This window comes from Pyrus communis, chromosome 5 (assembly GCF_041283825.1).
Source record: "Pyrus communis isolate YQ-2024b chromosome 5, ASM4128382v1, whole genome shotgun sequence".
NCBI classification, from domain to species: Eukaryota; Viridiplantae; Streptophyta; class Magnoliopsida; order Rosales; family Rosaceae; genus Pyrus; species Pyrus communis.
In genome coordinates this window covers 6529681-6552874 of record NC_142569.1, presented here as the reverse complement: position 1 = coordinate 6552874, position 23194 = coordinate 6529681, and the positions used below count along the sequence as shown (strand labels likewise).

The 23194-nt window shown below is 37.4% G+C and overlaps 2 protein-coding genes and 1 pseudogene across 3 annotated transcripts; 1 reads left to right on the top strand and 2 right to left on the bottom strand.

The window, feature by feature from the left end:
* Window positions 1-6072: 6072 nt before the first annotated feature.
* On the bottom strand, window positions 6073-7397 carry LOC137716949 (uncharacterized; annotated as a pseudogene). The gene has a single exon (XR_015962122.1). The product of XR_015962122.1 is annotated as an uncharacterized LOC137716949 (transcript).
* Window positions 7398-7676: 279 nt separating this feature from the next.
* On the bottom strand, window positions 7677-8537 carry LOC148696637 (uncharacterized). Its single transcript, XM_088693977.1, has one exon. It carries the CDS (start codon window positions 8535-8537, stop codon window positions 7677-7679), a length of 861 nt encoding a protein of 286 aa, XP_088550103.1.
* Window positions 8538-12462: 3925 nt separating this feature from the next.
* Window positions 12463-19810, top strand: LOC137724511 (putative LRR receptor-like serine/threonine-protein kinase At1g56140). Its single transcript, XM_068463254.2, has 24 exons — window positions 12463-12656; window positions 13040-13226; window positions 13372-13443; window positions 13765-13836; window positions 14082-14153; window positions 14581-14652; window positions 14770-14841; window positions 14947-15018; window positions 15109-15180; window positions 15331-15402; window positions 15516-15587; window positions 15672-15743; window positions 15908-15973; window positions 16124-16186; window positions 16374-16418; window positions 16526-16584; window positions 16825-17213; window positions 17360-17555; window positions 17656-17820; window positions 17942-18060; window positions 18203-18413; window positions 18523-18754; window positions 18906-19056; window positions 19147-19810. Exons 1-24 carry the CDS (start codon window positions 12545-12547, stop codon window positions 19540-19542), a joined length of 3111 nt encoding a protein of 1036 aa, XP_068319355.2. The 5' UTR covers window positions 12463-12544; the 3' UTR covers window positions 19543-19810.
* Window positions 19811-23194: the final 3384 nt, after the last annotated feature.

Here is a 23194-nt window from a genome sequence, read left to right as displayed (position 1 = left end):
GTGCTGATAATCTATGGCATCTAGACTACTAAACACACACAAGTTCATTAACAATTTGGGAACTAACTAAAAGACCGCATGAAACATAGTGTATGGCATCTACAACAAGGAATTCATGGTAACACTTGCAAGACGCTAAAACTGAATTAACAACATGACATATGCGTTCACTCGCATCACATACACTCGATTCAAACCCAAGTGGTAGCTAATCACAAGAATTAAAATCAAGCTCATAAGCACAACAAAATGATACTCAAAGTAAATGAAAATTCATAAATAATTAAACTGAGAAATTAAGAATTCATAGTTAGGCTACATCGTAGCCCTAGCAAATGAAATTAGTTCCAAAACATAATCGAAATTGGTATTGAATCCATAAGAAATAAGAAGAAAATTTAGTTTAGAAAAAGCTTGAAAAATCCCCTGCTTTGCCGCACCTCTAGTATTCCTTCTTCCCTTCCTGTTTTTCTTCTTCTTCTTCTTTTCTTTTTTTTTCAATCATCACCAGGCTACCTTTTTTCGCTCTCCAATCAGCCGTTTCTTTTTCGTAACTGTCGAGACCTTAACGCCCATTTATTGATAAAAAATAGCAGGTAAGAAGCAGAAAAAGAATTGAATTCTTCACTTGCCACTTCGTACACTCAAGCACCCATGTTGCCTCTTTTCACTCTCCGCTTCATTAGTAACTGATATTTCATCTTCCAATTCCACTTCCAACAAATCTTGAAGTAACCAAACTGCCCACTGCAAGTGAACGGAACGGGCAACCAAAATATGAAAATTGAATATGCCGATACCATTCGTCCACCGATAACCCACAAACAAGAGATTGAAACAGAAATTCGGTGTGTCGGTTGTGATCTACTCATTTCATTCTCTCTTCCTCTGCTGCCATGGTGTGTCAGTTGTGAGTCTAGGAAAATGAGATAAGACAATACAAATTCTTCTTTCTTTTGTCGGTTCGAATTCAAGGAAAACCAGCCTGGTAGTCACGTGCACAAATTTATTGCACTAATAGGTTGACAAGTCAACCTCCTTTGCTTGCAGAAGGATAGAAATGCTGCTCCTTGTTAGACAAAAGGGCAAACCTGGATAAAGTTTAAGTGAAAACAAATTTAGCATTTTAATACTAGAGCTTAACAAGATGACAAATAATTCCCAAGATTAAAATGGAGCCTAACAAGTCTTTTGTGTGAGCCAATTATACAATGGTTACTCTTTTAATCAAAAGATGAACAAAGCAAGCCAGTTATGTTGCAATTCAGTCATCTCTTTTTCCTAGCCATCATGGTACAAAGACAAGTAAATTCTTTCATTTAAATCCAACACATCATAAGAAAAATGTAATTTTTTTGGGCAAAATAAGTGGTATAATTTATGCTCATCAAATACCTCCAAATTTACATTTTGCTAGTCCCCGAGCAAAGAAAGAAAAACATGAAAAAGTAAAAGCATAGAAAACGTTAGTTTCCCCCTATGCTACCCTCAAAGAATCTTAGTCAAGAGTTCATAATAATCAAGAATTTTCATAAGCACAAAGCAAGTGAATCAACCATATTCCAAATGTTAGCCGAAACCTTTCAATCATCCTTGAGGTGTAGTGTGTGTAATAGCCATGCCAATGCAATTCCAAGCTTCTTAAATCATCATATGCAAACAAATGACCTTCTCACAGGGCATACACTCTTTCACACATATTTCTAGGTTATATATTTCACTCTAGTGATCTCATTAAAACATGACACCATATGCTTGCTTATCAACCTAACTCGATATCAATTTCAAGTAATTCCTTGGATCAAAAGGTCTTTTGTCAGGTTGTAATGGGTCTAAAGGTGATAGGCTAATGAAAGAAAAGATAAGGAATTCAAAAAGTTTGAGAAAGTATACCGTAGAGGTCTTCCAACATCAACAACACAACCAAAAGCACCTACTTCTTCCCCATCACAACTTCAAATGAGAAGTTACATTTTACATCATAAGCCAACACTTCCAGGATAAACAATTTCATACTGTTCACTTATGATAACAGTGAATATACAACACATTTCCACATCTGAGCATTTATGAAGGGGTGTTTTTACACCAATGAATGAACTCATACTACCCCCACAGAAATATCGTTTCTAGCAGTTTCTGGCTTTTAATGATGCTCGAATACACGAAGCTACAATTCCCCTTGTTTTTCACTTTTTAATGTAATCACACTCTCCATCTAGTTCTTCTATGTAAACAAAATCCCAATTGCACGACCTATGTATTTCTCAAAACAATAAAGGATTGGTATGTGCAAGAGCTCAACTCCAATATTGGAGAATGGTAGGGAGATATGGCTAACAAAGAAGAGGCTCAATTTAAGGCTCAAAGGGCTGCTAGGATAAAATTAACATATAAGGTAGGCATGAAAGGCTCAAACGATCCAAAAATGGCCTATCTCCTTTCCAAGTTATTACATGAATTGATGAATGAATCGAGAGGTATAAAGCAAGTTCTAGAGATACATGTAAAAATGAGATTAAACGCACAAGAATAAATGTGATTGATGCATGATAGTTCAACCATATTAGGCTCAAAATCTCACAAGGGTTGCATTAGATCACTAAATTTACACATGAAGCGCTAAGTCATGCTCTAGTTTCACACCAACAAGGCTATGTGCATTTGTGTTTCAAGGATGATCCAATGTATACAAAGCTAACAAAGAAATAAGGAATTTCACCTACAACATGCTTACTACTTTCTCAATCACCGTCATTTGAATTCAATCCAATCATATCATTGAGTTGGGAAACTAACAAAAATTTAAAGTAAAACAATGATTTTTGGATTTTCAAATTTTCAGATTTTTTTTTTAAATTTAAAAAAAAAAAAATAAAGACTTCCAGTGCAATGCATGAAGCAACATAGAAACAAAGCACCATTTCTTGTCCAATTCAATTTTTTCTGTCATAAATATAAATACCCCCCAACTTAAACTGGACTTTGTCCCCAATGTTTAAAAACATAAGAACTAAAGACAAGCAAATGAAAATGAATGAGGAAAAACATTGGGAGTAAGACACTTCCCTCGTTGCTGCACCGCATGGCAGCCATTGTATTCTAATTCGTAAATGCAATTTCCAAAGAAATCACCACCACCAAACTTTGATGTTTCACAGTCCTAACTTGTGTTGGATGGCAGCAACATGAACCTACAATAACAAAGAGTAAAAGGAAAGAATCAGTAGCCAAGCAAGAGAGAAAGCAAAATTCAAAACTAAATAAAATGATAGAAAATAAAAGGAAACAGAGGAAAAATAAAGGAAAAGAAAATTTGGGTTGCCTCCCAAAAGCGCTAAATTTATAGTCTTCAGTCGGACTATAGTCTTGCTCAGGCACGATCAAATAAAGGGATGTCAATCTTCATTGCATCGAAGTTGACTTCCAAGTAAGGCTTCAATCGTTGACCGTTAACTTTGAATGCATTCCCGGTCTCCAGATTTTGCACTTCAACTGCCCCATGAGGAAAGACTTGTAATACTAGAAATGGACCATACCAACGTGAACAAAGCTTTCCAGGAAAAAGTTTCAATCTAGAATTGTACAACAACACCTTTTGACCAACATAGAACTCTTTTCGCAGGATGTTTTTATCATGCCAACGCTTGGTTCTTTCCTTGTAAATTTGAGCATTCTCATAAGCCTCGTTTCTCAACTCCTCAAGCTCATCTAATTGCAAAAGCCTTTTCTGTCCAGCAACTTGAAAATCGAAATTAAGCTTCTTGATTGCCCAATAAGCCTTGTGCTTGAGTTCAACTGGCAAGTGACAAGCTTTCCTAAAAACCAATATGTATGGAGACATCCCAATGGGCATTTTGTAAGCTGTTCTATACGCCCATAGTGCATCATCTAAATGAAGAGACCAATCTTTACGTGATGCATTCACCGTCTTCTCCAGAATTCGCTTAATCTATCTATTTGACACCTCCACTTGGCCACTAGTTTGAGGATGGTATGGCTTAGTGACCTTATGAATGATATTATACTTGGCCAAAAGAGCTTCAAACTGCTTGTTACAAAAATGAGAACCTCCATCACTTATAATTGCTCTTGGTGTTCCAAACCGAGTGAAAATGTTAGCCTTGAGAAACCGTAGAACAATTCTAGCATCATTGGTTGGTGTGGCAATGGCTTCCACCCACTTAGAAATATAGTCGACAACCACCATAATATATTTGTGCTTATATGATGAAGGAAAAGGCCCCATAAAGTCTATGCCCCATACATCAAAAAGCTCAACTATCAAAATGTTGTTCAACGTCATCTCATTTCTACAAGAGATATTACCAAGCCTTTGACATTGACCACAAGCAACAACAAATGCATGAGAATCCTTGAACAAGGTTGGCCAAAAGAATCCAGATTGCAGAACTTTGGCTGATGTCTTTGTTGCTCCAAAATGCCCTGCATAAGCATATGTATGACAATGGTTCAAAATACTTTGCTGCTCATCTTCGGGAACACACCTGCGAATGATTTGATCTGGACAATGCTTATACAAATTAGAGAGAAGAATTTCTTCCTTTGTTGAGAATTCAAATCCTTCGGAACCACCCCACTTGCCAAGTAATTTGCAAAGTCAGCAAACCAAGGGACTGCACCATGTTGGGCAGCAAACAATTGTTCGTCAGGAAAAGTCTTAGTGAATGGAACAATGAGATCAACATCTTCTTCTCGAACTATCCTAGATAGATGGTCTGCCACCACATTTTCGGACCCCTTCTTATCTCAAATCTCGAGATCAAATTCTTGCGGCTTTGCATCTTTTTCGGATAAAAGATATTTCAAGGTAGCATGGTCAGTGTACGCAATAACCTTTGAACAAATAAGATAGGACCAAAACTTGTCAAGCGCAAATACTACAGCTAACAACTTTTTTTTAGTGGTTGAATAGTTCAACTGGGCATCATTTAGCGTGCGACTAGCATAGTAAATAACATGAGGTAATTTGTCCTTTCGCTATCCCAAAACTGCTCCCACGAAATAGTTACTTGCATCACACATCAACTCAAATAGAAGACTCCAATCGGGTGCTGTAATAATAGGAGCTGATGTGAGAAGCTTCTTCAAAGTGTTAAAAGCAGACAAACACTCCGAATTGAACTCAAATGCAACATCTTTTTGTAGTAGGTTGCTAAGAAGCTTGGCTATTTTGGAGAAGTCTTTAATAAATCGTCAGTAGAACCCCGCATGGCCAAGGAAACTTCGGACTCCTTTAACTGATGTAGGTGCTAGAAGCTTTTCAATAAGCTCAATTTTTGCTCGATCAACCTCAATGCCTAGGCTAGAAATTTGATGCCCCAATACAATGCCCTCTTGCACCATGAAATGATATTTTTACTAGTTCAACACTAAGTTCGTCTCTTTACACCATTTCAGCATAAGCGTCAAATTGTGAAGACAATCATCAAAGGAAGATCCAAAGACAGAAAAATCATCCATGAAGACTTCGATAAACCTTTCAATCATGTCAGAAAAAATACTCATCATACACCTTTGAAAAGTGGCAGGTGTGTTGCAAAGTCCGAAAAACATTCTTCGATAAACAAAAGTCCTAAATGGACAAGTGAACGTCGTTTTCTCCTAATCTTCTGGCGCAATGGCAATTTGGTTATCTCCAGAATAGCCATCTAAGAAACAGTAGTGGGAATGACCTGCAAGTCTCTCCAACATCTGATCAATGAACGGCATAGGGAAATGATCTTTGTGTGTGTCATTGTTTATCTTTTGATAATCTGTGCAAACTCGCCAATCTGTTTTCGGTCTTATGGGCACTAACTCATTGTTATCATTTTTAGCCACAATGATGCTTTTCTTCTTTGGAACTACTTGAACCGGACTCACCCATTTACTATCGAATATTGGAAAGATAACTCCCACATCTAAAAGCTTGAGAACTTCTGCTCGGACAACTTCCTTCTTTAGCGGATTGAGTCTCTTTTGTGCCTCAATAATAGGCTTGCTGCCTTCTTCAAGAAGAATTTGATGTATACATAAGGTTGGGCTGATGCCTTTAATGTTAGCTGTAGTTCATCCCAATGTTGTCTTGTAATCTTTGAGTACTTGAAGCAATTTTTCTTCTTTGAGAGAAGTTAACTTGGCTGCAATAATCACTGGAAATGACTCGGAAGCACCTAAAAATGCATACCCCAGATGGGTAGGCAATTGTCTCAAGTCTAGCTTTGGTGCAACTTCAACAGATGGATAAATTTTCACCGGGTCAGGTCCCAAAGCTTCGTAATGGTGTCTCCAATGCAGTTTATGTGGAGGGGTAGAATTGAGAATATTGACAATTTCAGTAACTTCTTCCACTTCAACTCTAGGAATGGATGAATGAACTAGACAAGCTTCGAGAGGTTCAATTGGATGTTGTGCTCGGAACTGCTCGCTCACAATATGATTCAAGATATCAATACTAAAACATTCTTCCTGCTTTCTTGGATGCTTAATAGCTTCAAAAACTTTGAACACCACTTCTTTGTCTTCAACTCGCAAAGTAAGCAAACCACTTTTGACATCAATCAATGTACCAGCAGTAGCTAAGAATAGACGACCAAGTATAATTGGAATCTCTCTATCTTCTTCCATATCAAGAATCAAAAAATCTGCAGGTAGGATTAACTAATCAACTTGAACCAACACATCTTCGACAATGCCTCGTGGATAAGTGACAGATCGATCAGCTAGTTGTAGAGACACAAGAGTAGGTTTCATTTTGCCCAAACCTAGCTGTTTAAAAATAGAATATGGCATCAAGTTAATGCTAGCACCAAGATCACATAAAGCTTTTTCAAAAGAAGATTTTCCAATTGTGCAAGGAATCGTAAAACTCCCTGGATCGGTCAACTTCGGTGGCAACTTCTTTTGTAAAATAGCGCTACATTCTTCCGAAATCATTACTTTTTCATGCTCCAAAAACCTCCTCTTGTTTGTGCATGCATCCTTCAAGAACTTTGCATAACTGGGAATTTGTTTCACTGCATCAAGTAGAGGTATGTTTATGTTCACTTTTTTAAATAACTCTAAGATATGATAAAAGTTTTGTCTTTCTTAGCTTTATGAAGTCGTCGAGGATATGGAACTGGTGCAACATTGACCCTCTCCAAAATCGAATCACCTAGACGTGTAGAATTTGATGCATGAGAAACAATATTCGGCACTTGAGCACCTGAATTCATAAAACTCTCTTGTACTTCGGTGACAACATTCTCAGACTTTTCAACCAACGTCCCATTTTCTTCACCGTTTGTCTCTATAGTTCTCCCACTCCTGAGTGTAATAACCTTTAATTGCTTCATATTCCTCGGATTAATCTCAGTTTGATTGGGAAACTTGGCCTTCTCCCTCTTAACCATTGCATGTGCAATCTGCCCAACTTGATCCTCCGGCTTGCGAATAGATGCTTGCTGATTTTGTAGAGAAGTTTGAGTTGCTTACATAAAATTATTGGTGTTTTGAGCAAGAGTGTTGGTAGTTTGAGCCAATTGAGCCATCATATCTTCCATTGAACTTTTCTTGGCTTCATTGTTCTGGAACGGTGGAGATGGGTTCACTTGATTTTGTTGATTGTTCTTCCAAGCAAAATTGGGATGATGACGCCAACCAGGATTATACTTGTCAGAGAATGGATTAAACTATTGGTGATTAAAATTTCCAATTTGATTGGCTTGTTCTTCAATGAACTCTGGGAATGAACCCTTCATAGGACAATTCATACTAGAATGTGGACCTGCACAAATTTCACACATATTAGAAACCATTTTTGACTGATTAGAAGACATTAAAGAATCAAATTTCTTATTTAAGTTAGAAATTTGGGTAGGCATAACCGTAAATGCATCAATCTCATGTACGCCAACTTTCTTTGGTTGTTCTCTTTCTCCTCCCCAGTTTTGAGAATTGGCAGCCAAGGTATTGAAAAGTGTAGATGCCTCGTCAACAGTTTTAGTCATTATAACACCCCCACTGGCAGCATCTATCATTCGCTTATTGTCAGCGCTCAAACCTTGATAGAAAGACTGAAGCTGCAACCATTCCGACAAACCATGATGTGGACATTTTAGTAACAAGTCTCTGAATCTCTCCCAACTCTCATAGAAAGGCTCGCCTTCGAATTGAGCAAAAGTCATTATTTCGTTCCTTAACTTTGCAGTCTTGGAAGGAGGGAAAAATTTCTGCAAAAATTTGTTAGCCAAATCATTCCAAGTTGTTATCGAATTCGAAGGAAGTGAATGGAGCCAATTCTTCGCCTTATCTTTCAGGGAAAATGGGAACATTCGTAATCTGATAGCCTCACTTGGCACATGATGAATCTTGAGAGTGTCACATATCTCGAGGAACTCATTGATATGCAAGTTAGGATCTTCAGCAGTCAAGCCATAATATGATGGCATCATTTGAATGAAAGACGACTTCAATTCGAAGTTGTTGGCAGCAATTTCCGATCGAACGATGCATGACGGTGAGGTTGACATAGTAGGAGCGGAATACTCCATCAACGTTCAGTTCTCGTTCGGATTATGGAAAGCCATTTCGTTAGTCAATTCTTGCTTAGTTTTGCTCTCTTAGTAAGTGATAGAAAGTCCTTTCGATCTCTGGATCAAATGGTACAAGCTCTAAACTCCGAGAAAGGCGACCGTGCATAAACTTCAAAATGTACCTAAAAGCAAAAGAAAATAGAAGCAAAAATTAAAATCACACAAATAACAATAAAAATAAGTTAGAAATAGAACTAACTCAATCCTCGTCGACGGCGCCAAAAACTTGTTGCTAAAATTAGATTAATCAAAATCAACCCAATTAAGTCCAAAATTTTAATGCTCGCAAGTGTACGAATCGTAGTATAATATAGTAGGCAAGCACAAGATCGTTCCAACTAAGATTGAATATAATTCTAACTATCTAACTAAATTTAAGTTTCATTTGAATTAGAAAAGAAAAATTGATGATTTGAATGAGAATTTTGAAATTGGTGATGTAAATAAAATGAAATGCACTTAGCTAAGTGATGACAACGACAAAGTAAACAAATTATAATTCAATTGTGAAAAATACTAGAGCATCCGATTCACCATAACCAATCCTACTTAATTCCAACAGTTAATTATTAACAAATAAACATCCAACTTGACCGTCTAGTTCCTCTAATTCATATAGTATCCATGGCATCTAGATTACTACGTATATTCATATGTGCTAATAATCTATGGCATCTAGACTACTAAACACACACAAGTTCATTAACAATTTGGGAACTAACTAAAAGACCACATGAAACCTAGTGTATGGCATCTACAACAAGGAATTCATGGTAACACTTGCAAGACGCTAAAACTGAATTAACAACATGGCATATACGTTCACTCGCATCACATACACTCGATTCAAACCCAAGTAGTAGCTAATCACAAGAATTAAAATCAAGCTCATAAGCACAACAAAATGATACTCAAAGTGAATGAAAATTCATAAATAATTAAACTGAGAAATTAAGAATTCATAGTTAGGCTACATCGTAGCCCTAGCAAATGAAATTAGTTCCAAAACATAATCGAAATTGGTACTGAATCCATAAGAAATAAGAAGAAAATTTAGTTTAGAAAAAACTTGAAAAATCCCCTGCTTTGCTGCACCTCTAGTATTCCTTCTTCCCTTACTCCCTGTTTTTCTTCTTTTTTTTTTTTTTTTTTTTTCCAATCATCACCAGGCTACCTCTTTTCACTCTCCAATCAGCCGTTTCTTTTTCGTAATTGTCGAGACCTTAACGCCCATTTATTGATAAAAAATAGCAGGTAAGAAGCGGAAAAAGAATTGAATTCTTCACTTGCCACTTCGTACACTCAAGCACCCATGTTGCCTCTTTTCACTCTCCGCTTCATTAGTAACTGATATTTCATCTTCCAATTCCACTTCCAACAAATCTTGAAGTAACCAAATTGCCCACTGCAAGTGAACGGAACGGGCAACCAAAATATGAAAACTGAATATGCCCATGCCATTCGTCCACCAATAACCCACAAACAAGAGATTGAAACAGAAATTCGGTGTGTCGGTTGTGATCTACTCATTTCATTCTCTCTTCCTCTGCTGCCATGTTGTGTCAGTTGTGAGTCTAGGAAAATGAGATAAGACAATACAAATTCTTCTTTCTTTTGTCAGTTCGAATTCAAGGAAAACCAGCCTGGTAGTCACGTGCACAAATTTATTGCACTAATAGGTTGACAAGTCAACCTCCTTTGCTTGCAAAAGGATAGAAATGCTGCTCCTTGTTAGACAAAAGGGCAAACCTGGATAAAGTTTAAGTGAAAACAAATTTAGCATTTTAATACTAGAGCTTAACAAGATGACAAATAATTCCCAAGATTAAAATGGAGCCTAACAAGTCTTTTGTGTGAGCCAATTATACAATGGTTACTCTTTTAAACAAAAGATGAACAAAGCAAGCCAGTTATATTGCAATTCAGTCATCTCTTTTTCCTAACCATCATGGTACAAAGACAAGTAAATTCTTTCATTTAAATCCAACACATCATAAGAAAAATGTAATTTTTTTGGGCAAAATAAGTAGTATAATTTATGCTCATCAAGCTGCAGAAAATTGATTCAAATTGGTGGATTTGGGTAAGAAACTAAGAAACCAAAATCTTTTCTTTCAGTTTTAAGAATTGAATTTGATGGTTAAGTTTATGTTTCAAGATTATCTTCCTTTCTCCTACATACTGAGTTTTATGAGATTACATTTGGCAAGTCTGAAAACGAATTAGAAATACTGAGTTTTACGAGATCTGTTTGGCAAGATTATCTTCCTTTCTCCTAAATAATGAGTTTTAAGAGATCTATTTGGCAAGTCTGAAAGCGGATTGCGTATGTTTATATCTTCCTTTCTCCTAAATACTGAGTTTTATGAGATCACACCATCTTATGTTTATTGTATAATCTTATGCAGTAAGAAGAATTATCATCTTTTGCCTTTCAGATTTCAACATATTTGGAAATACTTCAAATTTTTTGTATTGCAGTTTGTAGTTAACATGATTATGTAAGTTCTGTTTCTTTAGTAAATTTTTATGCAGAAAGAAAGTCATTTCTCAGTTTGTAGTTAACATGATTACATAAGTTCTGCTTATCTTATCAACCTCATTCACTTATGTGTTCCTCTGTTCATTCATGATTGTGTTAAATTTATTCAGGTTAAATGTGTCTTATTCATGCAGTTACGCATGAAATAGTTGTTCCCGCCGCAACGCGTGGGCGTATTTTCTAGTTGATACTATTAATCAAGACTCAAAAGTTGGATCTTAATTCGTTGACTGGTATGCAACTATGAATTTTTCTAGATGGTAGCAAATATATAGACCGAGAGAAAGCAAAGTCGTTTACATACATACAAAATATTAAAGTCCCAATTAAGACGTTATGCTAGCAAATATATAGACCAAGAGAAAGCAAGTTGTTTACATACATACAAAATTATCTCAGTCGTCCCGATTAAGATGTTACTAGCAAATATATAGACCGAGAGAAAGCAAGTCAAAATTACCTCAGTCGTCCTAATTAAGATGTTACTAGCAAATATATAGACCGAGAGAAAGCAAGTCAAAATTACCTCAGTCGTCCTGATTAAGACGTTACTAGCAAATATATAGACCGAGAGAAAGCAAGTCAAAATTATCTCGTTCGTTCCGATTAAGACGTTACTAACAAATATATAGACTGAGAGAAAGCAAGTTGTCTACATCCATAGAAAAGTATGTCAATCCCAATTAAGACGTTACCATTGAATATATTGACTGAGAGAAATCGAGTTGTTTACGTACAAGCAAAAGTATCTCAATCCCAATTAAGATGTTATTGGCAAATATATGGACTAAGAGAAAGCAAGTTTATATACATATGAAAGTACTTTAGTTGTCCCAATTAAGACGTTAGTAGCAAATACATGGACCGAGAGAAAGTAAGTTGTTTACATATATACAAAATTATCTTAGTCCCAATTAAGACGTAAGAAATTTCGTAACAACTGGCTTTATAAATGAGAAAATTATGTAGTATGCTACTGATAATTACTTATTTCAATGTACCCTTCCATGTTTTTTGTTAAAGAAAGAAGAAAGTGACTATTAAGTTTAAAACAATAGAATATTATATTGGCACTCTAATAATTTTATTTTGCACTCTAAATTCTCATTCTGTTAGATGCCATGGCTGATCTGCCATAGCTAATCCATATCCATGGACCCCAGCCACCCCATATCCCCCTTCCACCAGATCCCCCCACACCCCCGCATCAGAGGATTTTTGTGTGAAGCTTGTGACACCCAAAAACACTGTTCATTGAGCCCTTGGCTTTATATATAAAGATTATATATGTATACGTTGTCAATATATGACTAAAATCTAATGGTCTTCTTCGTATTCTTACATGCAATGCATGATTCAGCCAGTCGGAATATAAGTGTTGGTCCGTTTAAGTTCACGCCGTCGAGGAGAGCAAGTTCTGCACATGTACAATATGAAGATGAAGTTAATGATGAGGATACTATTACTCTGCTTCCTCAGCTGCTTCTGGTTTCAGCTGTCCTTTGCTCAAAATGCTACCACTGATCCATCTGAAGGTTCTCTCTCTCTCTCTCTCTCTCTCTCTCTCTCTCTCACACACACACACACACACACACACACACACACACACACACACACACACACACACATTGCCACATTTAAGTGTTTTTGACCAGGAACTGGGCTTTTTTCCCTCAACAAAATGACATTTTAAGTGTTTTTTGACTATATGAAATGAAGTTTCGAGGAACTTATTTGTAAAGCTCTTTTTCTTCCCATATACAAAACATCCAAAAATTAAGGGTAATTTTCCTATGTAATAATCAATTTGATCTTTCGTTTGGTTCGAGATAGTCTGGTAAGTGGTAACACAAGTCAAATCATGGTGTGAGATAATCTAATACACACAACTCAAGGAATGAATTAACTCTGAGTGCAGTGAGGGCGTTGAACTCAATATTTGAACAATGGGACACACAAGCGGTGTCGGGGCTGTGGAATATCAGTGGAGAACCCTGCAGTGGATCTGCCATTAACGGCACCTACTTTGAGAGCCCCGATAACAACCCAGCCATCGTTTGCAATTGTACTTACGACAACGGTACTACATGCCACATCACCAAACTGTATGTTAAACTACTCTCTCTTTATGAACAAGATTTCCATGCCACTGCTGATTTTTCACTTGCCACCTATATATGTTAACGTCATAATTTGACTGTGTCGCTCCATTTTATGTAGTTCTAAATGTTCAATCTTTTTGCTTTCCAGGAGAGTGTATGCTCTTAACAAACGAGGGGTGTTTCCAAAAGAATTTGTGGCTTTGAGGTATCTCACATATATGTAAGAATTTTTTTCAACTCCCTTCTCTGTTTTTGGTTCATCAAAATAATATATTGAATATTAAAAATTATAGAATTATCAGAGAGACGGGCCAAAAGCTCACTTCCAACAACACTGATACTGTCTCCAACTTGGTAATTACCACTTGCACAATCCGTCAGGTGTGAGGTTTATCTCAAAAGGCCTCGGCATTAGTTGGAGTGGGATTTGGATATTTAAACTCTTCTTTTTATTTCTCTAACCGATGTGGGATTTCAACAAAAATATGGTGATGCTGTAAGATTAAGAGTTAACGATTACACTTCCTTTCAATTTTTGTAGGAGGATCAATCAGAATTATTTCACCGGTCCCCTACCGGCATTCATTGGCAATATGTCTGCATTGACTCACTTGTAAGTAGTGAGAGAACATTTCTTTAAGTACTCATACTTCTGATGAGACCCATAGCAATTTGTATACTTCATTTTGAATATCATAAACTACAGTTATGTTCTTTACACCTTTTTGCTACTATTTATGCTGTAATCAACAAAAAAATCATTATGCTTTTATTGAATAATGCAGTACTAGTTTCCTTGTATGTAATGTAAATAAGTTTAATGGTGCTTATCTTTCACTAACTGATATCTCCATTCAGGTCAATTAGGGTCAATTCATTCTCTGGGCCCATCCCCAAGGAGCTTGGAAACCTTAAGGAGCTAACTGTGCTGTAAGCCATGAAAAATTAGAGAGCGTACAATAAAATTTTGTGTCGTAAACATTAGATACATAACTTGTTGTTATAAGCTAAAAATTTGAGAAGGATAACAATGGAAGAATTTTCTGAAGGTTTCTCTCTCTCTGCAAAATCTAGCAGAGCATATTCTCTTCATCTCTCTACAATTCACACACACTCTGTGCTTTACATAACCGTTAGAATCCAAGGTGAATTCTCTCTCTTCACAAAACAATCTCAGCCTTACATCTAGCTAGTTGCTAGGATCATTACACTTGGTATTTTAAACTCAAGTGAATACACAAATTTGATACACAGCTTATTTCCTAATCAGCTATAGACTTACAATTCAACAAAACCTTCTATCACTCTTCAATAATTGCTTTCAAGTAAGTGTTTGCCCGTTCAACATGACTTGCAGGGACATCGGACCAAATAATTTCTCTGGAACACTCCCTCCAGAATTTGGTAATTTAGTCAAGCTCAAGGAACTGTAAGTGCTTCGTTAAATCATCAAATTTGAATTACATGTTAATTCCTTACGGATGAGCAAAAATTGCACTTTATCGTATGAAATGGGTATTAATCAGTTGCCTTATGATTTTCACAGTTACATGGACAGCTGTGGACTCAGTGGTGAAATTCCTTCAACATTTGCCAAGCTCACCAACGTGCAAACCCTGTAAGAACGGCTCTTAAATTGTATTTTAGATTTGTTCGTTTATCCAGTACTTTGAGATTGCTTTTCTTGGATGAGCTTAGTGTAAGTCAACTTTTTGAATTTTAGCTGGGCATCGAACAGTCCTTTCTCAGGAAAGATACCTGATTTCATAGGGAATTGGACGCAACTCGCTGATTTGTAAGTTGAGAAACCTTTGATCTTTCGCAGTTTTTGAAAGCAGACCTGAGATGGATAATTTGTTCACAAGCTTCTTATATGTTTCTGTAGGCATTTACAAGGGAGCTCTTTCGAAGGCCCAATACCAACCAGCTTTTCTCAACTGTTAGCATTGAAAACTCTGTAAGTACAAATGTAGGCGAATCAGTGATATATACAATGGGAGCTCCTCTCTTGATTTCATAAAAAATCTGAAAAGCTTGACTAAATTGTAATTCTCTCTCTCTTTCTCCAAAGATGGGATTTCAGTTTATTTTGCATATAATGATGTAGGCGAATCAGTGATATATACAATGGGAGCTCTTCTCTTGATTTCATAAAAAATCTGAAAAGCTTGACTAAACTGTAAGCGAAGATTCTCATCGATCCAGATACTTTCATCTAACTTCTTTTTCCTTTTGAAATTTGATATCTTACTTCATCTACTTTTTATCAAATTTTATGTTTTTGGAATACAGAAAACTACGAAACGCATTAATCACTGGTACCATCCCATCTGATATTGGAGAATATCGAATTCTACAGATACTGTACGTACCAGTGCATATAAGCTTGAGTCCCAAGTCTTTTGTTTCATTCTGATTGCTCCTCTCAACTTATCGTTGGTGTTGCAGGGATCTGAGTTTCAACAATTTGACAGGCCAACTCCCAAGTCTTTTATTCAGCTTGAGTTCTCTTACATCCTTGTAATCCCCGCTTTTATTATTATCTTTCTATTGCCTTATCTTACATAAGTTATCAAATCTTTAACATTCCCTACTTTGATTGAAGATTTTGTACACATCTGACCTTTTGTTTGTTCATCTCTTTTTCTTTTCTGGGTGCCTTCTACTATAATCCAAATGGCCAGGTTTCTTGGAAACAATAGTCTATCCGGACCTCTTCCGAGCCAAAAGAGCAATCAACTTCAGACTATGTAAGTCCTCGTTTCTTAAAGTAGTCATATAGAATGCAGGGTGCATGTATGTGTTTGTGTATAATCGTAAACATTCTAATCCTATCTTACACAAGTTCTTAATAACTTTCATGCATTTTGTGCCTTCTGATTCTATTTTGTTATTTGCAGAGATTTGTCTTACAATTTTTTATCAGGAAGCTTTCCCCAGTGGGTGACCACAGTATCGCAACTGTACGTGTCCTTTTATCTTTCATCTTCATTTTATAGTTTAAATCACCAGAATATGTTGATAAAAAATTATCGTTGAGATTCGTTTTCACAGTGCTACTTGCCTACTAAGTTTTGATCTTGGACATGGAATTTTCATTTGATAAAGATATATTTCTTCATATGTTGATTGATTAATGATTTTATGCAGGAACTTAGTGGTCAACAACTTCACATTTGACAGTTCAAACATAACGTGAGTTGGAAGTTTCTCTTACTCGTTTTTAGACAAGCAATACTATCACTACTCTTCCACTACATGATTCTATTTGGATAACTAATAATTGTTCTCTGTGTTTGCAGTCTTCCTGGATTGAATTGCCTCCAGAGAAATTTTCCATGCAATCGAAATGCCCCACGATGTAATCTGCTCTTATGTCACCCATCATTTACTATTTTAACGCAACGTCATGTTAGAGGAAAAGGCATTGCTTCTCTAGTTATGTATACATATGGATACAGATTGCAAGCATGTTTTCATAAGTTCAGTAATACGCATAACTGTTTAGAAATATGTGACTGATGAACATTAGCATGAGTCTTCAATTTGACGTTTCATCACTAATCATGGCTAGCTTCTGGTATTACATGAAACTTTACAGATGCAAACTTCTCAATCAAGTGTGGTGGAAAACAAATGACGGGAAGTGATGGCATATTGTATGAGACTGAAGACTCAGCTCTTGGCCCAGCAACGTTCAATGTAACCAGTACAGAGAAATGGGCTGTCAGCAATGCCGGTTTGTTTTCTACATACAGAAAGAACGCATCGTTTCTAGTGAATACCCTTGCACAAGTCACCGGAACAGATGTGACCCCGGAGCTTTTCCAGACTTCAAGAGTGTCCCCAGGATCACTGAGATACTATGGCCTGGGCCTTGAGAATGGGCCCTACACTGTAACATTGCACTTTGCAGAGACGGTTTATGAAAGTCGCACTTTGCAAACTTGGAAAAGTCTAGGACGGCGTGTATTTGATATCTATATTCAGGTAAGACTGCTGATAAAATAAAAATTCTAACTTATTTGAAGTAAACACCTCATTGGACAGGTTTTCGATGTTTTAAGCTACATTAACTAAAGACATTGATTTAAAGGAGACTAGAATTATCACCTACCTCTTCATTTGGTTGCTAGGGTACTCGCAGGACGAAGGACTTTGACATATCGAAGGAGGCAAGTGGTGTTAACCGAGCAGTTGTGAGAAAGTTTAATGTTAGCGTGTCAGAGAATTATCTTGAAATTCATTTGTTCTGGGCTGGTAAAGGGACTTGTTGCATACTCGATCGTAGTGATTACGGACCACTAATAGCAGCTGTCCATGCTGCTTCAGGTATAGTATGTGTTAACTTATAGAGATTTCCTGTGAGTGGTTTAAATGTACTTTTTAGCTGTTAATTGACACTGAAGAATTCTTCTGTTTTATCGCTCAGATTTTACACCAACAGTTTCAGGGCTTCCACCAACTACTCCAAGAAAGAAGAGTAGGACTGGGTTGATAGTTGGTATTGCAGTTCCCGCTGGAGTTGTGAGCTTGCTATTAATATCTGCGATTCTATATATGAGGAGGAAAAAATCAGAAAAAGAGGACGATGAAGGTAAATGACCATATTATTAGTGGTATCCAATTCAGGTTTCTCTGCTCTAACATTAACACACAGAAATAAGAATGCTTTCACGAAAGTAAAATTTATGTCATACTGTTTCGTGAATGTGCAGATATTCTAGGATTAGGCCCCCGACCATATACTTTCAGTTATGCTGAATTGAGAGCTGCAACTGAAGATTTTAATCCTTCAAATAAGCTAGGAGAGGGAGGATATGGCCCCGTTTATAAGGTGAAATATGTATTACATCAATATCATGTACTTGAAGTAATGACAAGAGAAAGGAGAGAGAGCGAGCGACCGAGAGAAGAAAATATATCTTCTTTTTTCTTTCCTTTCACGTCACGAAATTGTGTTTCTGTGTACATTGTAGGGTACACTTTCTGATGGTAGAGTAGTGGCTGTGAAGCAACTTTCAGTAGCATCTCACCAAGGGAAGAGTCAATTTGTATCTGAAATTGTTTCCATATCTGCTGTGCAACATCGGAGTCTAGTGAAATTGTATGGATGCTGCATCGAAGGCAGCCACCACATTTTGGTTTATGAGTATCTTGAAAACAAAAGCCTTGATCAGGCACTTTTTGGTACAAACCTATCTACTATTAGGTTGCATAGAAACATCATTTTATGCAGTTTCAAGCACTATAAAATTCCTTAAAAAATGATTTTGATTGGGTTTCACTAATATTTCAGGAACAAGTAACTTGCACCTTGACTGGCCTACTCGATTCAATATATTGTTGGGAACAGCAAGAGGACTTGCGTACCTTCATGAGGAGTCAAGGCCAAGGGTTGTACATCGAGATGTCAAAGCCAGTAATATTTTGCTCGATGCAGAACTCTCCCCAAAAATATCAGATTTTGGATTGGCAAAGCTTTATGATGACAAGAAAACCCACATCAGCACCCGGGTTGCAGGGACAATGTAAGCCATCCTTTATTGTTTTTCCATAGGTTACATATATTATAGCCACACACATTTATACTTGCATGAAATTATAAGACACATCATGTTAATAATGCCACTAATGATCTCAAGAAACATTGTGCAACCATTTGATTATCTTGCATTGTAGAGGCTATTTGGCACCAGAGTATGCATTGTTTGGACATTTGACAGAGAAGGCCGATGTGTTTGGTTTTGGAGTCGTTGTTTTGGAGATCCTCAGCGGGAGACCAAACTCTTACCATAACTTGGAACCAGAAAAGATTTATCTTCTTGAATGGGTAGGAATTGCTTTTGCTTAGCTTCATTTTGGCATTGTTGTGAAGAACTTATTTATATGTTCCTTTGACCGTGGCATGATGTTTTTTCAGGTATGGACTCTACATGAAAACGACCAAACTCTCGGGCTGGTGGATCCCAGATTGACAGAGTTTGACAAAACTGAAGCGACTAGACTGATAAGAGCAGCTCTCCTGTGCACGCAGGCATCACCGATGACGAGGCCATCTATGTCACGCGTGGTGGCAATGCTCTCTGGAGATATTAACATAGGCACTGTCATGTCAAAGCCGAGCTATTTGACAGATTATGATTTTAAAGATGTAACGACATTGTCAACAGGTAACTTTTTGATGAAGGATGATACCCCATCAACTGCTTCCAAGCATAGTAATGTTCACCTCAACTATCAACCCAAAGGCAGCAATGCAAGTGGTGCTAACACCCCCGGGGTTGACCCTACGCCTTCTCCTGTAAATGTCACTTAGTCATTGCTCGCTGGCATTAGAGGACAAGGAAGGTGATAAATAATGGGAAATGATTTCCACATGCTTCTTTTATCCTTTTGTGCACCCCTGTACTTGTCCTTGGGTCTTTTCTGCCTCTAAGGTTTTGGCTATGATGATGTATATCTAGAATAAGAAACAATTTTATAGATATTTGAGTCAAAATTGCATGTCAATTTTGTGTTAGTACGTTGCGGTGTAAATCTCCACTTTTAATAAAAAGGAAAAAAATGTAAGTTTCTTTTTCTATAGTTGGTGCTATTCACACTCTCATTTTAACTTTTCATACATTTTTTTGGTAATTTTTGTCTTTTGGCCTTTTTTAATTCATTCGACGATCCGATGACTGAAAATTGAGAAGAGTGGGTGGAGGTAAAAATAGGTGTGAATAGCACCACCCTTTTCTATCTAATAGCCAAGTACGTATAATAAAACATAAGCAATCTTAGTAGATGCCTACAAACAAAAGCCACGAGTTGGCTCTAGATGAATTATTGTCAATTGTTGATTGATTACGGTGTCACCTTAATGGACTCTTTGGTAGGGTTTTTGCATAAGCCAACTCTTTTACACGAGTGATTGTTAATTGTTGGTTGATCAGTGTCACCTGAAGAAAATCCTTGGTTAAATTGCTATGCAAGTGTCACCTTTCAAAAATAAGTGGTCTCAACGGTGGGGCCGAGTAAAACTAAAATGTAGGGAAGCTCATGGTCGCCAAAGCAAATCTCAGTTGAAAAATAACCTCGGATCAATAAAAAATTCCAAAGCATGATCAACCCGTTTAAGGCTATGGTGCTCGTCTAGTTGTCTTTGTGCCTTTTTTCTTTACATTTGGAAGTGCCAATGCCAGATCACTTGAGGCGACAAGTCCATGCCCCACATTTTATTCGTTTCTATTGCCTCCACCGAAAGTGATCGTTAGAATTTGAACGTTATAAGCCTACCGTTTTCCAGTCCCACTATTTTAATTCTTGTCACTCACTTTGCTCTTCTCTACAAAAGTATTAATTACATGTACACACACGCGCGCGCGCGCACACACACACACTTATTAGCAGCATGTATACACCTATATATATACTCTCTCTTAGTCTCATCAGAACTCAAAGAAAGAATGCGAGCTTTGGAGAAGTGAAAGTAGTAGCAGGAACTAGAAGAAGAAAGGGAGACATTTAGTCTCCCCTCAGAAGATGAAGTTGCTGCCTGTCAAGAAGTGTTTGTATGTGGTCAAGGCAAGCACCTTCTTGACCATCTTATCTGGCTTCAAATTCGCATTCACTGCCTCTTCTAGAATCACATCGAACACCTTCCCGAAATCAACCGTCCAGTCCTGGCTTTTGATCAAAGTCTGCATATATTCGGCCCTCGAATTGAGATCCTCGCCTTGCATCGAATGCAGCTGAGGGTTTTTGCTTTAGGTGACCACCTTTCCCTTCCATGGCTCGTCACTCAATTGAGGCAACAAAAGCCCCAAAGCCAAACCCGCCGACAAGGTGTTGTCGACATCACACAGCCAACGAATTCTTCAGCTTCCCCTGCTTTGAGTAGACCACCACCATTTTCTTCCACTTAACATCAGCCTCCTGCTCGAGCTCAGGATACTTGATATAGCGTAATATGTCATGCGGAAGCAGCACGGCATCGCCAGGATCAATCTCATTGGCTGCAGCCAGTTGCTCTCGTTTGTACTCCGCTCTATAACCCCACCAGTTGGCAGGTTCCCAGCCTTCTGGCACCATAGTTTTTCACAAGGGCGACAAGAACCTCCTTCCTCAGTCGGTCAATACAACAAACACTACCATCCCCTTCTCGGAGGCATGATTCTGGCGGGAAAGCCTTCCTTGCAATGTTTTCGAACAACATATGATGATCAACGATGGTAGGCAAAGAGGTAGCCGCTTGGGTAATCTCCAAGCAGTAATCATCATGATGGTCATGGTCATGGTCCTTGTGATGATGAAATTTTTCAATATCAGATTTGAAGCACTGGGCAAAAAATATTTGAAACGCAATCGTGCAAGAAGCACCTTGTTGGCCATGTGGATCGCCTTCCTCCTCGACAACAATTCGCTTGCCTTTGACTTGGCATCCTTTTCCTTGACCTTCACCATTCCGTTTGAATCCGCCTCATCCCTCGTCCTCCCAGTAAATTTCAAGTGAGCTTTGCCCCGTAGAACCTGCGAGAGAATGCAGGAAGGTCTAGGATATGTCCAAGGGAGCCGAAAATTGGCACGAGATTGTAGGCAAGGGTTTTGGGGTGGTTCTGGTGGAGCCAAACCGCTGCCGTGAAGAAAGCTTCGTCTTGGTTGCGTTTTCCACTGTGGTCGCGTCTATCTATGAAGTTGCAGATGAGTTTGAGGGTGCTTAGAGGATTGTGCGACCAGGCCGAGGGAAGCACTTGGTTCATCAGAGTTTAGTGGAATTCCACGGTCGACATGGTGTCTTGTCCCTTGGCGCAGTGGAAGTACAGATCAACGCAAGGGTTGTTGATGTTGTGGAAGCCTAATTGGGGTTGTTTGAATTTGAAAACCAAATCACATAATCAGTTTCTAGCTCGAACAAAAAAGGACAATTTTTACAGCGATAAAAAAGTCCGTAATAAAAGGATTTTTACCATCCATGAACCAGCCACTATCCGAAGATATGTATGCTTTCGTAACAATAAGGTTGAGATCAGTAAGTACTTCTGCAACTTCCAGAAATATTTCATGTCTGTTTGCTCTGTTATTAGGTACAATCCTAAGAGAAACAATATTGGATGAAGAGGTGTAAGTTTGAATAAGGGAGATGGTAAATAATTGAAGTGCTTTTGAGGTATTTAAGGTATGATTTATGCATATAGCTTGGTAGGTTCATTCTCCGCATGAGTTTCTTATACTCATCATCCATGTCATGCAAAAAGCTCATACTAACTTTTGCAGAAAGCCACCCAAAAAAATGAAAAATAAAATTAGACAAAAGGTTAGAGAGAACGAAAAAACTAATTGGAGAGATGAACAGAATCATTGTAACCAATCGGAAAAGGACTTGTAAATGTCACAAAAAAAAAAAAAAAAAACAAAAGAAAAAAGAGAGAGAGAGAGAGACATTTCAATTGGGATTACACGGATAATATAAGTAAAAATCCCATCTTTCTCAGAAAACTCTCTCATAACGTACAAATACCATTGTTTAGGAGTTAGTTGTAATTGCAAAATTTAATTGGAAGCTCTACATAGAAATGTATAACATATGAATATGAACATACCATTCTGAATATTGTGTGAAATCTACTACTCCAAGCATTCATATTTGTTCTCCAAAGTGCCTATTAACTGTAACAAACATTTTTGCAGGTGTATGTAAGAATGAACATTCAAGTAAAAAAAAGTATAGTGAAAAATCATTTGTAAATCGACACAAACACATGTGGAGGTAGAAAAAAGATTAGAATACCGTACACTTTGCATTGTTGCATGTTAAAAAGTGTAATTGCTGTAAAAAGCAGGAGTATATTAGTGACTTTGAATGTGTCTTCTCTGTTTCTTTGAAAAAATGCTTGATCCTTACTTATAAAATTTCTATTATGGCCATGAAAGGTTTTTTCAAAACAATTTGTTGATTGATCCAGTGTATTAACAACGTTTTTCCCTTT